The sequence below is a fragment of the Lacerta agilis genome, chromosome 10, assembly GCF_009819535.1.
Source record: "Lacerta agilis isolate rLacAgi1 chromosome 10, rLacAgi1.pri, whole genome shotgun sequence".
NCBI lineage: Eukaryota > Metazoa > Chordata > Lepidosauria > Squamata > Lacertidae > Lacerta > Lacerta agilis.
This window is the reverse complement of record NC_046321.1, coordinates 32,698,474-32,711,655: the sequence shown is the minus strand read 5'-3', so window position 1 is coordinate 32,711,655 and position 13,182 is coordinate 32,698,474. Positions and strand designations below refer to the sequence as shown.

Here is a 13,182-nt window from a genome sequence, read left to right as displayed (position 1 = left end):
TGGCATCTATCACTGCTGCTAAAGAAGCTGCAGCTGCATACTCCTGATTGTCTCTTCTTTGGGTTCTTAAAAAACTGCTTTCCCTACTTGTACACAGTGGGATGGGATGCAATAGAGGTCTTTGTTTGCTTTAAGACAGCGTGACTTAAAGACAGTGGGGGAATAAGGTGATTAATAGTATACCTCTTGCTGAAAAAGGTGGGTTGCTTCAGCCCCAGGCTCTTCACTGACTTAAGCAATTGCTTTCTTCAAGAGCAGATTGTACTCACTCCCTTCTCTGTCTTTCTGTCAGAACAGAGAAGTTCTGCTCATGGGGATGCAGGGAGAGGTAGGTAACCCCGCCTATCAATCTCAACCTCTTGCTCTAAAGTCCACCTTCAATGTTCTCAAAGTTCTCTGTATTCCTGCCTCTTTCCCTGACTTCTTCTGGGTTTATAAAGTGTCAGCAGGATGGAAACTTGCAGTCTCTTTTTAAACGCTCTGCCTACAACTCATTCTGGCTGATTATTCTTGGGCTGGGGTATTGTTTGGGAGGGGTTGTTGGGGGGTGTTGTTGGTTTTTTTTGGTATTTTTATTTTAAATCTTTTTGTGACTTGTGCATAAATTGTTCAGTTTGGTTGTGTGTTTTCTAATGTTTTATTTTTTATGACTACTTTTGTTATGCTGTAGTTATATTTTTTTCATGTTGTAAGTTGCCTTGACCATGGTTTGGACTGTGGAAAGGCGGCATACAAATAAAATTATGTATGTATGGTTGGGCTACTCATGAGCAAGCAGTCAGTGTAGCGGCAGCTTCTCCTCAGGGAGAAAGCACAGTTTTGAGTTAAAGGGAGATTTCTGTTAATTTTAGTTGTCCTAATAATTCCTTTTAATTGTATTCTCAATGAGCTTTATAAGAAGAATAAGAATGAAAGAAGATAGTATAAAATAAAGGACTAAAAAATTATAAAACCAATATACAGCAATCAGAAAGATTTTTTGGGGAGGGGGTGTACAGTTCTGGGCACCACAATTTAAGGAAGATATTGATAAGCTGGAATGACCGCTCCCCACGTCAAAAGGGGGGCGACTTTGGCGTGGTCGTGCGCAGCCCCATAGATCCCAGTGCGGCTCCTGGTAGTTCGGACTGGCTTCATCCCTCCCCAGGCTGGATACCTGGGTGGGCCGTGCTGCTTCACACGGCCTGGCTCCTTCCCTGGGTGGGCCTGGTGGCTCCAGGGGAGAGCGGGCGGCAGCGGGAGGTCTTCAGCCGTTTCCCGTGCCTCCGGCAGTGGCCTTGCCTGCGCCACTTCGTGCGGCCTGGCTCCTTCCCAGGCGGGCCTGGCAGCTCCAGGGTAAAGCAGTCAGCGTCATCGCCACATGGAGGCAGCCATCTTGGTGGTGGCCGCATGGCAGCGGCCATCTTGGGAGTGGCCGCATTGTGTGCCCATCTTGCGAACTCACAGCCGGCGTCGCATATGGCGAAGGTTCCACACAGCCAGTGGTATCAACCCATTGACCCTGAGAATCACTACACAATAAAATTTAACTGTTTGCTTGCCTTGTTTTACAGCCTTCGGTAGCGATTCTTGCTGCCACTCAGTTCTTGCCTCATACCCCCCCTTTTAATTTTGTTTTTTTGAATTTGGCACCCTTAGCTATCCCACAACAGCGTGTCTGCATTTCAGTGTCTAGGGCAGTTCGCTAACAACCTCTCCCCTACTCTTAGTTGATTGTTCTGCCTATACGGCTCGTCTAGCCTTGCATCATGCCACCAAAGTGCCAGGTTGTTTCCCCTCCCCGCACTAGAAGGGGCACTAGAAGGGGTTTACCCTCCAAGTCAGCCCAGGGACAGGCTGCCATGCAATGGAAGGAGTGCGCAACTGGGGGGCAGCATTCAAAACCCACGCGAGCTGCGCCCAGAGGAAGGGCAGCCGGAGGGCACTCTAGGTCCAGCAGCCCTCCAGCCTCAGCAGGCCGTGCTGGCAGGGGGGGGGGCGCCAAACCAACACGCCGGGTGAGCTCTTCCTCTACATGCTTATCCCATAGTGGTAGTCTTTCGCGCTCGGAGCATGGAGACAGCAGGGATAGGACCATTGTGCTGTTGAGGCGGCGCCTTGAGAGGTGGGATTCTTGTGGGAGCTCTGCGTCACTTCACCGCCTCAGGAGAGGGCGCAGCAGCAGTTTGCCTGACCGCCGTGCGCATGAAGACAGGTCAACCTTATTGACCCCGTACGCCAGACGCAGAGGTAGGTCCCCCCGCCCTAGCTTCTCCGACAGGTACACGAGCGACAAGAGCCCTGAGTCGCACAGAATGTGCCATTGCAGGAGGACACAACAGATGCAGGAAGAGGGGACACAAGTGCAAAAGGGAGTCCTCCAGATTGTCAAGCTCTACAGGTAGGTCCAGTTCCTGTGGTGTAGTGGTTACGAGTGGTAGACTCGTAATCTGGGGAACCGGGTTCGTGTCTCCACTCCTCCACATGCTGGGTGACCTTGGGCTAGTCATACTTCTCTGAAGTCTCTCAGCCCCACTCACCTCACAAAGTGTTTGTCGTGGGGGAGGAAGGGAAAGGAGAATGTTAGCTGCTTTGAGACTCCTTCGGATAGTGAAAAGCGGAATATCAAATCCAAACTCTTCTTCTTCTTCTTCTATGACGGCGAGCGGGGTGGGAGCATCAAAGGCTACTGGGTCACTGGCGCACATGCCCCTGGGCTACCACAGTGGGTTTGGCACTGCCGCAACCAGAGGCACAGGCGTGATCATGGCGCTGTTGCACCCTGTGGGGAAGAGGGCATTGACTCCAGAGGTCGCATCAGAGAGTCAAACTTCAAAAGAACCGACACCCTCCCAGGCATTCGCCTGCGTAAAAAGCTGAGGGAGCGCATTCTCAATGGGGGGTTCATGGACCTTTTCTCTCTGCTATCCCCCGCCTCTTCTATGAGCCAAAAAGCAAAATCTGCCGAGCATCGGAAAAAAGACAAAAAAGTGAGCATAGTGCGTAATTTCCACAACTGGCTCACTGCTTTCTCTACTTACATGAGGGTGGTGGTGGCCACCTATCCGGACAGGGGTTGGCACCTCACCAATTACCTACTTATCATCTTAAAAGCTGAAGCCATGGCGGGTGAGTCAGCGGCACTTGGTTATGATGAGGCGTTTAGGGAACAGGCAGCCCAGGATCCCACATTCAGATGGGATGGGAAGGATAACGACGATGCGTGGTCTGAGCTAGTTGCACCATATTTTGAGAAAAGCCTGACAACGCAAAGCAGTTAAAACCTCAACCCAAGGTCCCCAAGGAGATCGTTCTGGGAGTATAACAACGGGGCCTGTTATAGGGAGAAATGCTGTTTCATTCATGAGTGTGAACGTTGCAGCGGATCACACCCCACCACCAAGTGTTTTCACGGCTCAGGTACAGGCACAACCCAGGAAAACCGTGAGGCTGGAGCACCCACAGGCGCTTCCGGGTCACAGCTTAGCAAGAGCAATACCCGCAAATAACCCTCTTCTTTTCCTACCCCCCTCGCCCATTCTGCCACTTCTACACTAGTACCCCAATTGAGAGGCAGCATACAACAGGCATTACACGCGATTTGACATTTCTTGAGTTCTTTCTAATCCTAGTAGCACTCCGCACCTGGGGGCACTATCTCAGGGACACCAGGGTGTGCTACCGGCCGGACAACCAGGCAGTGGTAAGGATCAACATGGAACAATCAGCAAAGTCCAACAGGATGGAGCATGGACCTAGCACCTGAGGCTGTTCAGCTCCCAGAAGTCTTTCTGGAGGATCTGCGGGAAGTTGGAGAAGCAGTGATGTCAGGAATATCCATGCCTGTTGAGGCGATCCGGCACAATTCTCTGGTCATTCCTCCCACATTGGGGCAGCAAACACAGCTGCTGTAAGCGGGCTCACCTCAGAGCATATAAAGGCAATGGGGCGGTGGCGCTCAGCTGCCTTCAAGGGCTATATTAGGCACAATCAACAGTTGTTGACAAATACCATATAATTCTTTATTTCCGACTTGTACTCCAAACATGTGTGGATCTTCGGCCACAGTATAGTACATTGGGCAGCTGTCCATGCCACCATGGCTTCATCTGATGAACATCTGGGCCTTCAGCCAAAGGTCAACATTTCCTGGTTCAGTCATCACGGAATGTGCTGGGATGTGCTGCTGCCTTGGTTGTGTTGTGAGCTTGCGTTCCGTCCCCCGCCAGATGCGGTTGTGATCCACCTCAGCGAAAATGACCTGGTTGTTCGTAAGAGCATAGTGCTGATGAAAACAGCAATTGTGGACTTGGAAAGCTTACATGCCATGCACTCTAACATAACTATATTCTGGTCAGAACTTCTCCCACGCTTGCAATGGCATGGCAACCTCAAACCTAACAGACTCAACTACACTATCGAAAAAATTAATAGGGCATTGCGCTCGGCTACCTCGTGCATCGGGGGTCGCGTTGTGAAGCATCCCAGCATCAAAATATACAGGAAGGAACTCTTCAGGCCCGATGGCGTGCACCTTTCAGCCACTGGTAACGATTATTGGCTGAGCGACATTAGGCATGGCCTTTTGTAATGGATGGCATCTTTTCATGTGTAGGTAGTCTTGGCAGCAAGACTGCGATTTTGTGGTCTTGGGTGGTGGTTTCAGGCCTTGGGCGGAATCCTTTAGTCTATCTTCCTAAATAGGGGGGGCGTGAGGCAGTGACCCACGCCCACTTTGCGGAGGGGATACCAGGGTTCCCAGTTAAAGGGGTCTTGGGGGGAGGCATTGGCCATATGCAGAGTGGTTGTCATTGTTCTCCCCCTCCAGCGGTGGCAAACAGTGGTCTACTTGAACATATGTTCTCCAGAGCCAGCCCAATCCCCACTCATTCTGGATAACCCTGCAGTCTCCCAGATCCCCTGCTGGGGACTGGGAAGGATAAACCCCAAATGCCTGAGTCAAGGTCTCCGTACATCTGAATCTTAATAAAGTTGTGGCCAATTTTAATCCCATAGCATGTTGTTTTGTGTCATTATTCCGCTCTGGGGTCACCTGGGGTTTGGGGGACTCCGCCTGTCCATGCAATGTGTGCAAAGGAGGGCAATCAATATGATAAAAGGTCTGGAAGCTAAGCATTATGAGGAATGGTTGAAGGAGCTGAATATGTTTAGCCTGAAGAAGAGAAGACTGAAGAGCTGCCAGAAGGATGATGGAGGAAGCTTGTTTTCTTCTGCTCCAGAGAACAGGGCCCGAACCAATGGTTTCATATTGCAAGAAAGGATATTCTGATGAAACACTATGAAGAACTTTCTGACTCTAAGAGCTGTTCAGCAATAGAACGGACTATCTCAGAAGGCAATGGACTCTCCTTCATTGCAGGTTTTTAAATAGAGGTTGGATAGCCATCTGTCAGAAATTCCTGCACTGCAGGGGGTTGTACTAGATGACCCTTGGGTACTCCCCCCCACCCATGATTCTATGATAAGATCCATTAAAAAACACAGAACCATAAAAACAAAACATAGAGGCCATTAAAACAGAGCCATTAAAAATCCAATAAGTTTGGAGGAATTTATGACAACTTGAATGCATAGCAAAACAAGAAAGTATTTACCATGCACCTAGATATTATCACAAGAAACCTAACCAAACTTCTCCCAGGAAAGAGTTTCACAACCTGAGTACCTCAACAAAAAAAGCTGTACCCTAGTCAACTACTTGTATATATCTGCTGGCATTGGGACATAGGGCAACCCCTTGATAAAGAATGTAGTGGGCAAGCAAATTTTATAGGTGTTAACCAGAACCTTGAAATGAGTTCAGGAACAAACTAGAAGCCAGTGCCAATTGAACAGAACTAGAGTAATATGTCCTGTAACATAAGTCTCAGTTTCAATTTTGGCCACTACATTTTGCATCAGCTGCAGTTCATCTCACATCCTCTTTTGCTTGCCTTTGTTTTGACAAACAGCAACTGCACAGGCACTCATTTGACACGAGTATTTATGAGTTAGAAATGGACTGAACACCCCATTGAGAACTCAAGCTGCACCCCTAAAATATTTGTCAAAATATTTCATTTTGGAGGACCAGGGACTCATTTTAAATCCCTTGCTCTTCAAGGCAGTGTGCATGTACAAACATGCATAGCTGTTGAAGACTAATATCTAAAAGAAATATAGAAAAGTATTCCCTTTGTTCAGCTATGGGGAAAGAACCTCCATGATAGCTGAGAAAGCCTGGCACTGTTTTCCCCTTGATAGCACATACAATGCATTTCCTATAATGATAGTGCAAAATGCTTCACCACAAGATAATCAGATTTCCTATCAAATTTCCTCCTGCCTTTCAAGTAACCACTTTTATTATAATAAGATGTGCAATTTGATCATTTAGTTAATTCTGCCCAAGAAGAAGAGGGATCTCAGCTGTATTTCCTCTGGGAGTGACTATTCAAAGAGACCATATGAGAAGGTCACCCTCCCTCTTCGTCCTCTGCTATCTACCGGTACTTGGATTTCTGAAGGACAAGGTGTACTAATAGTACTCCATACTTAGCTCATGTTATTAAGTCTTGGAACCTTCCCCAGGTTACAGGGTTTTGTTTTAACTGACTGTATGTTTCCTAAGGTAAAGGTAAAGGGACCCCTGACCATTAGGTCCAGTTGTGGACAACTCTGGGGTTGTGGTGCTCATCTCGCTTTATTGGCCGTGGGAGCCGGTGTACAGCTTCCGGGTCATGTGGCCAGCATGACTAAGCCGCTTCTGGCAAACCAGAGCAGTGCACGGAAACGCTGTTTACCTTCCCGCCGGAGCAGTACCTATTTATCTACTTGCACTTTCACGTGCTTTCGAACTGCTAGGTTGGCAGGAGCAGGGACCGAGCAATGGGAGCTCACCCCGTCATGGGGATTCGAACTGCCGACCTTCTGATCAGCAAGCCCTAGGCTCTGTGGTTTAACCCACAGTGCCACCAGCCCTGATTTTATTGGTAGGTGAAGGCAGCTGATTAGGATTGGATTGCGTTGTTTAATTGTTATTTAAGTGGATCTGTATACTGGTTTTCAGCTGAAACCTTCAAAGTGTCCCCACATTATTAAGTATAATACAATTGATGCATTAAAAGTCATATACTTGAAATAAAACAAAACAAAAGCCCAAAAAAGAGCAGTGTCTTATTTGCCTCCCTCCCTCTCTAACCTGGAATACTTCTCAAAGGGCAAGTGATAGATGGTGAAGAGCCATACTAGGAGTAGGCATCTGGTCTTCTTTGCCTGCCTCCTCTCCATCTTCTGCTCTTCATATCCTAAGACAGTTACTTGACGGGATCCCTGCACTAACGGTTACTGCAGGATCACATGGCATCTGGATTTGGTAGCTGGATATTTTATTCAAGTATATCAGCTTTTTAGGTTCATTGTAAACTACACTGAACAAACGGGAAAAGAAAAGTATACTTTACATAACTCTGACCATGGCAGAGTGGGGAAAGAAATACAGAAAATTGTGTAATTGTCCAAAAGGGATAAAAAAAATAATTACAAAAAAGTAAAAATTTTAAATGTGTATTCCAATTTTTTTACCATGAAATTATTTCCTAACAAAACTGAAAGCATGGAAAATTTTCTCTTTCAATTTTCAGTTTCTAAAAAGAGAGAGAGAGAAAAGCAAACCGCTTTCTCTATTTCAGCTTGTTGAAACAAATGCTTTATGTTCTGATTGTACGTCAATGAGAGCACAGGATGAGATTTGAAGGCTTATAATTCCATACTAAATTTAGCTAGTAGTTTGGAGATAGAGAATTGCCATATAGAAACGTGTGGAGTTTAGACAGAGGATTTTAAGTGCCTATATCTGAAAACATATAACACTTTGGCTACAGGTAAGATTTCTGTCGGACATAAAAATTAGTGAAGGGAGTGAATGCTTGACATCAGTCCAAGAGCTATTAACTTGGAGGAAGATCTGAGTATACTTTCTTCCTGGGTGCTGCTGACAAATATAGTATGTTTGGCTATAACCTGGGAGATCTGGTTTGAACAACCCATGCCCTAGATTGTCTTTTAAGCTACAAAACAGTCCAACTGGAGAATAGGTAAAAATCACAAAGCAGAACTGAATGCAAAGACTTGTTGTCACACGAACTGCTGAAAGAAAAGGCTTCAAATTAGGCTCAGACTACTTCAACATCCTTTAAAAACATGATGTTCCATTTCTCATATATTCATATTGTCACTTTCCCTATGGCTGGAAGTAGCCTGCCAAGAACAGCCTCTTAATGTGTGTCAGATATAAACAGCAAAAGGAACATTGAGGCACTAGCAGGTTATGCCCCGTAGCTTGAATTTTTTTCTCCTGCTAGGATTCTTGCACAGCCCAAGCCTCATTATCATTTGCAAGTAAGGGATTATCTTTTTATTTAGGCAAATGTTTAGTTTTCTGAATTTGTTTCTTTAAGCAGATATGATAAGCCAGTGGCTGCCCCCCCCCAATTGTATAAGAAAGGTCTTCTCTCCTGTCAACAATTTCAATAATGACTCAAAGGATGAGTAAATTATTTGAGAACCACCAAGTTCAATGAGGACACAAAAGCATAATACAATGGCTGGGCACAGGCTCAGCCTTCCACGAGGTGAAAAGAGGCACTTGCCTCAGACGGTGAATTATCACCATTCATGCCCCACAAGGTTACCTAACACCTGCCACAACAAGATGACCTGCCAACATTGCTGCCTGCCACCACTCCTTCCCTCTTGTCCACCTGCTGCTTCTGGCCTTCCTTTCTACCTGCCCACCTCCCTGCTCACACTGAGAGCGAGGCACTGGGCAAGGTTGCCCAGAAAGCACCTGTACCACCACTAATATGTGACACTTTAAAATACAGTTTAAAATTTCCTGAAGTTTAAATAAAATGTAACGCCGAATTTTTAACCTGCCTTTCAAAGTGCCATGAAGTGCTGGTTTGGAGAATGTCCAACTGAACTCAACAGGACTCGCTTCTGAGTAGATATATGAGACTGTACGTACATGATAAAATGAAGTGCACTTTATAGTCTACAGTGTGAAGCAGTTTGTTTAAGTTAGAATTACTCTGCAGCAAATTTTTAACCAGTTTCTTCAGCTCCAATTACTGCCCATATGTCATATAAATATATCTGATAACCAGCAAGCATTTTCAAAGTTATAAACAATCTGTTGGGAGGAAAAAATGAAAAGAAAATCTATCTGATCCAAAGATGAAACAGGCAGAATAAAAAGCATAAACTGAATATGAATTGCATAGATATTTCAAGCAACAGTAAGGTTTTTTTATTTATTAAAAAATGCATTAGAAAGAAGAAATATCTTGGTCACTAATTCTGATGGGACAATCCACATCCATTAAAATTAATTGGAATTATGCCACTGGTTTTAATAGTATGTGCATTGTAATTACAGTGAGCAATTGGGAATTATGTTTTGTTAATGGTTAAAAAACTTCTACTGTGAAATTTTGTTTTTTTTGTTTTCACTCTCAAAATCATCAGTTTATACTAACTGATGGGGCACAGAACTACCTGGGGAGGAAAGAATCACCCCAGACTGGTGGGCCACAACTTGATTTTAGGCAATTCTCTTATGAGACCTCCCTCTGTCAAAGATGGACACTGGTGTCTCAAATATCAGAGGCATCCTGCGTGACACCAAAATCTGGCGTGGCCCCCCAGCCTCTTGCCTTCTGTTGGAAGTCACTGCTGTGGCACTGCGACGAACCTCCCTGCCAACTACCCCTCTGTTACTAAGTGTATTATTTCTGAGGTGTTCGGGTCACTTTTGCTATTCACCCCACCTCGATCCTTGAGGTCCGTCTATGTGGATAATCCCCTTTTATTATAACTAGGGCTAACTCAGTAACGGGGTCCTCTTGTCTAGCTGTCGTGGCCTGTTATATATATATTTTGCTCTGGGCTTCTGGGTTGAGAATACCTCTCAGCTCTATCAGTTCTGGGGCTCTCTCTCTCTTTTAGATTCCCCCACTGCGTCAGTTAGTTAACCTTTTTAGTAACTGTGTAGCCTTACTGAGGTTTGCCCTTTTGCCCCTCCTGAGTGAAACTCCAAGACACAAACTTTCACCCTGCAGGTCAGTTTTGTCTTTTCCCTGAGTTCCTCTCCTCATGAGCAACCATATATCACTGGACCAAATAAATGCCTCTTTTCTCTTGGCTCAACAAAAACAAATCTTTATTTATTTCAGAACATCGTGCTTCACGTATTTCGATAGTTCATCAGCTTAGTTACATCTAAAATATCAACTCTTTCAGTATAACCGACTAATCTTCATCCTATCCTAGCCTAACCACCACTATCCTGGCCCCACACCCCTCTTCTCCCTGTCTCCACACACACCCTCCCTCTTCTCCCACTGCCAAGGCCGTTCCCTCCTTTTAAACCGGGGATCGCCCCGCCCCCAAAGGATGAACTGTCCGTCAAGACGAAGGTGGCTTAACTCTTTCTGCACTGGGATGTCATACCTCCTCCATCTTAGGGCCAATCCGTCACGGGCACCTGCTGAGGTAACCTAGAAGCTCTGCACTTAGTGCAACCAAAGGAGCCGCGTTCTTCTAGATCTGCCTTTGCCTCTGAAGCAGGGATGGGCAACCTGCAGTCCTTTTCATGTGACTCCTGACCTAATTCCAAAGCCCTGTGCAACTGATCAGTTCAGACCTAAAGTAAGAACAATCTTGCTTCCCTGTGGAGCCTGCTCTTTAGCATGAGAGAGGTTTTTAATTTCATGATGCACAATTGCACGATTCTCACCACCACTTCCAGGATACTAAAGGTAGTTAGAGGTTCAAGTTAGCCAGTTTCTTCCTCCGACTCCTCCATTTTCCTCCCCTCTCTCAATACCTCAACATTCCATAGCTCAACTCCCTGCAGCATTTTGTAGGCCCTTCAGTGCAAGTCGTGGCAGTCAGTAAGTATTTTCTGGATTTGTTTACATTTAATAACAAATATATATCTGCACACCTAGGATGTCTCTTGAGAATTCAGCAACTACCACCTTATTTTTGGTTGGCCACATCTCACATCCAGACTGATAGAATGGGAACATTCCAAGTTCAATATTAGAGGAAATAATAAACAACAACCAGCTGACTAACAAGCTATAGTTTTGCTGGAGATTATTATGGCTATTTATTTGAAAGATTATTTCTAGCCAAATCTCATGGTTTCTCTGTAGAATTTAAATGGCTTATGATTCGATTTCTTCAAATCTTAAGGAACTATCATGGCTGCAAACATTATGTAGATACAACTCTGATGTTTGTATGAGCAACAATAACAAGTATAAATAGAAGAATTAGCAGCTGTGAACAGGAAATAAAGCAATATATAATGAAGGTGACCTAAAGTTAAAATAAATGCATTCAGTTAGCTGTCATGCAAGGCAAGCCAGTCTAGGAAACTGGAAGAAGAAATCTAGAGTACTGTAGTAGCTATGCAATATTATGTATGCAAAAGTAGCCAAGTAAATTATCTTGTTTAAAAATAAATGAAATTGTTCTTTTACTGAGTCATATCAATGGTCCACCTTGTACAAGACTTTCAACTGTGACGGGCAGCAGCTCCTCAGGATTTGGGGCCCATCTATAATGGGTTTATGTGATGTATAATGGTGTTAGCATTTATTTTGCTAAGATTTTCTTTATTATTGTACTTTAAGTGGGTTTGTCCATTAAGAGAACTATGCTGTACAGGCAGCATGTAAATTTAATAAATAAATACATTGGACCAGCTCTGATATCAGCAATCCTTTAACTGGAGATTGCAAATACTGAACCTGAGACTTATACAAGTAGAGTATGCGTTCAAGCACTGATTTCCTACCTTCATACTTTCCACAGAACACAATAAGCAATGCTGCAATATCATAAGTATGTGATAAACTGGTATTTACCAATATATGACTTTTTTTGCAAACTATATAAGCAATTGAAAATGTTGTTTGGATTAGATGGGCCAATATGTATTACACTGTTTTTCACCGACTCATTTTTGTAGCATGATGAATTTTTCACCTTCTACTTTTTTCTTCATATTTTTATTATTTCTTTCGAGGGCAAGAACAGCTATCAGAGCATTCTGCTTCGAAGCACGAAATACTCTTCTATTCATTTCATTAAGCTAGATTTCCTGGGTAGCCAATTCTAAAGTGGTTTGATTCATGAGTTGGAGAAACACTTTACAGAGTGTGCAATACTGAATAAATATAAACATCATACAATTTATTCAGAGCAAGGATGTGACCTGACATGATAAAAATACCAGGTTTGCTCTGAGCAAAAGATAAATATTAATCCCACACTTTAGCTTCTACTGCACATTTATGCATGGGTGTAAGTAAGCCCAAATGCAAGCGCCCCATGACTGTATTTCACTTTAAGGTATTCCTCAAACCATCCTTTAGAAAAACTGAAGGGAATGGAATGTAAATGAATAAAAAAGTATTATGGAATTCAGAAAGAAAGCCACCGAGAAAGCAGCCCTATCCCCCTGAGGGAGCAGAGGTGGCCTAGGATGCGATGCCAGTTGCTTATTGCAACATCAAAATATGTAGATAATATACAATTATTCTACCTGGAATGTCATTATCTTCAATGCTTCCTTCAATGGATCCAATGGAATAGTTAGCTGGACTGATTGGAGGACTGGAAGTAAAGCTTGCATATCCAAGGGAAGAGTTGATTTCAAAATAATCATGGCTGTGATTTAATCGGTGAAATTCAAAAGCTGATACTATTGATGTACGTTGCTTCGGCTGGAAAAAAAATTGAAATGAAATGTAAATATTTTAATTTATTTTCTGCCTCTAAGGTTCATCACCTTTTAAAAAAATGGTTTGTTAAAACAGATGCTCAAAAATTCCATTGCATTTTTTCCTGTAAATGATCTTCCATATATAATTCCAACAACAACAACAACAATTTATTTGTACCCCACCCATCTGGCTGGGTCTCCCCAGCCACTCTGGGTGGCTTCCAACAAATATCAAAATACATTAAAATATCACAGATTAAAATCTTCCCTAAACAGGGCTGCCTTCAGGTATTTTCTAAATGTCAGGTAGTTGTTTATCTCTTTGACCTCTGATGGGAGGGCGTTCCACAGGGCAGACGCCACTACCGAGAAGGCCCTCTGCCTGGTTCCCTGTACCTTTGCTT

General features: G+C 44.2%; 1 protein-coding gene across 7 annotated transcripts in view; it reads right to left on the bottom strand.

Moving 5' to 3' along the window:
• The window catches only part of ANKS1B (ankyrin repeat and sterile alpha motif domain containing 1B), a 336,209-nt gene that overhangs the window by 214,276 nt on the left and 108,751 nt on the right, over positions 1-13,182 (bottom strand). For all 7 annotated transcript variants that reach the window (XM_033163008.1, XM_033163011.1, XM_033163012.1 and 4 more), the window contains one exon: positions 12,599-12,779. In XM_033163008.1, the coding sequence (XP_033018899.1) occupies positions 12,599-12,779 (181 nt within the window). The remainder of the gene's footprint in view (positions 1-12,598; positions 12,780-13,182) is intronic.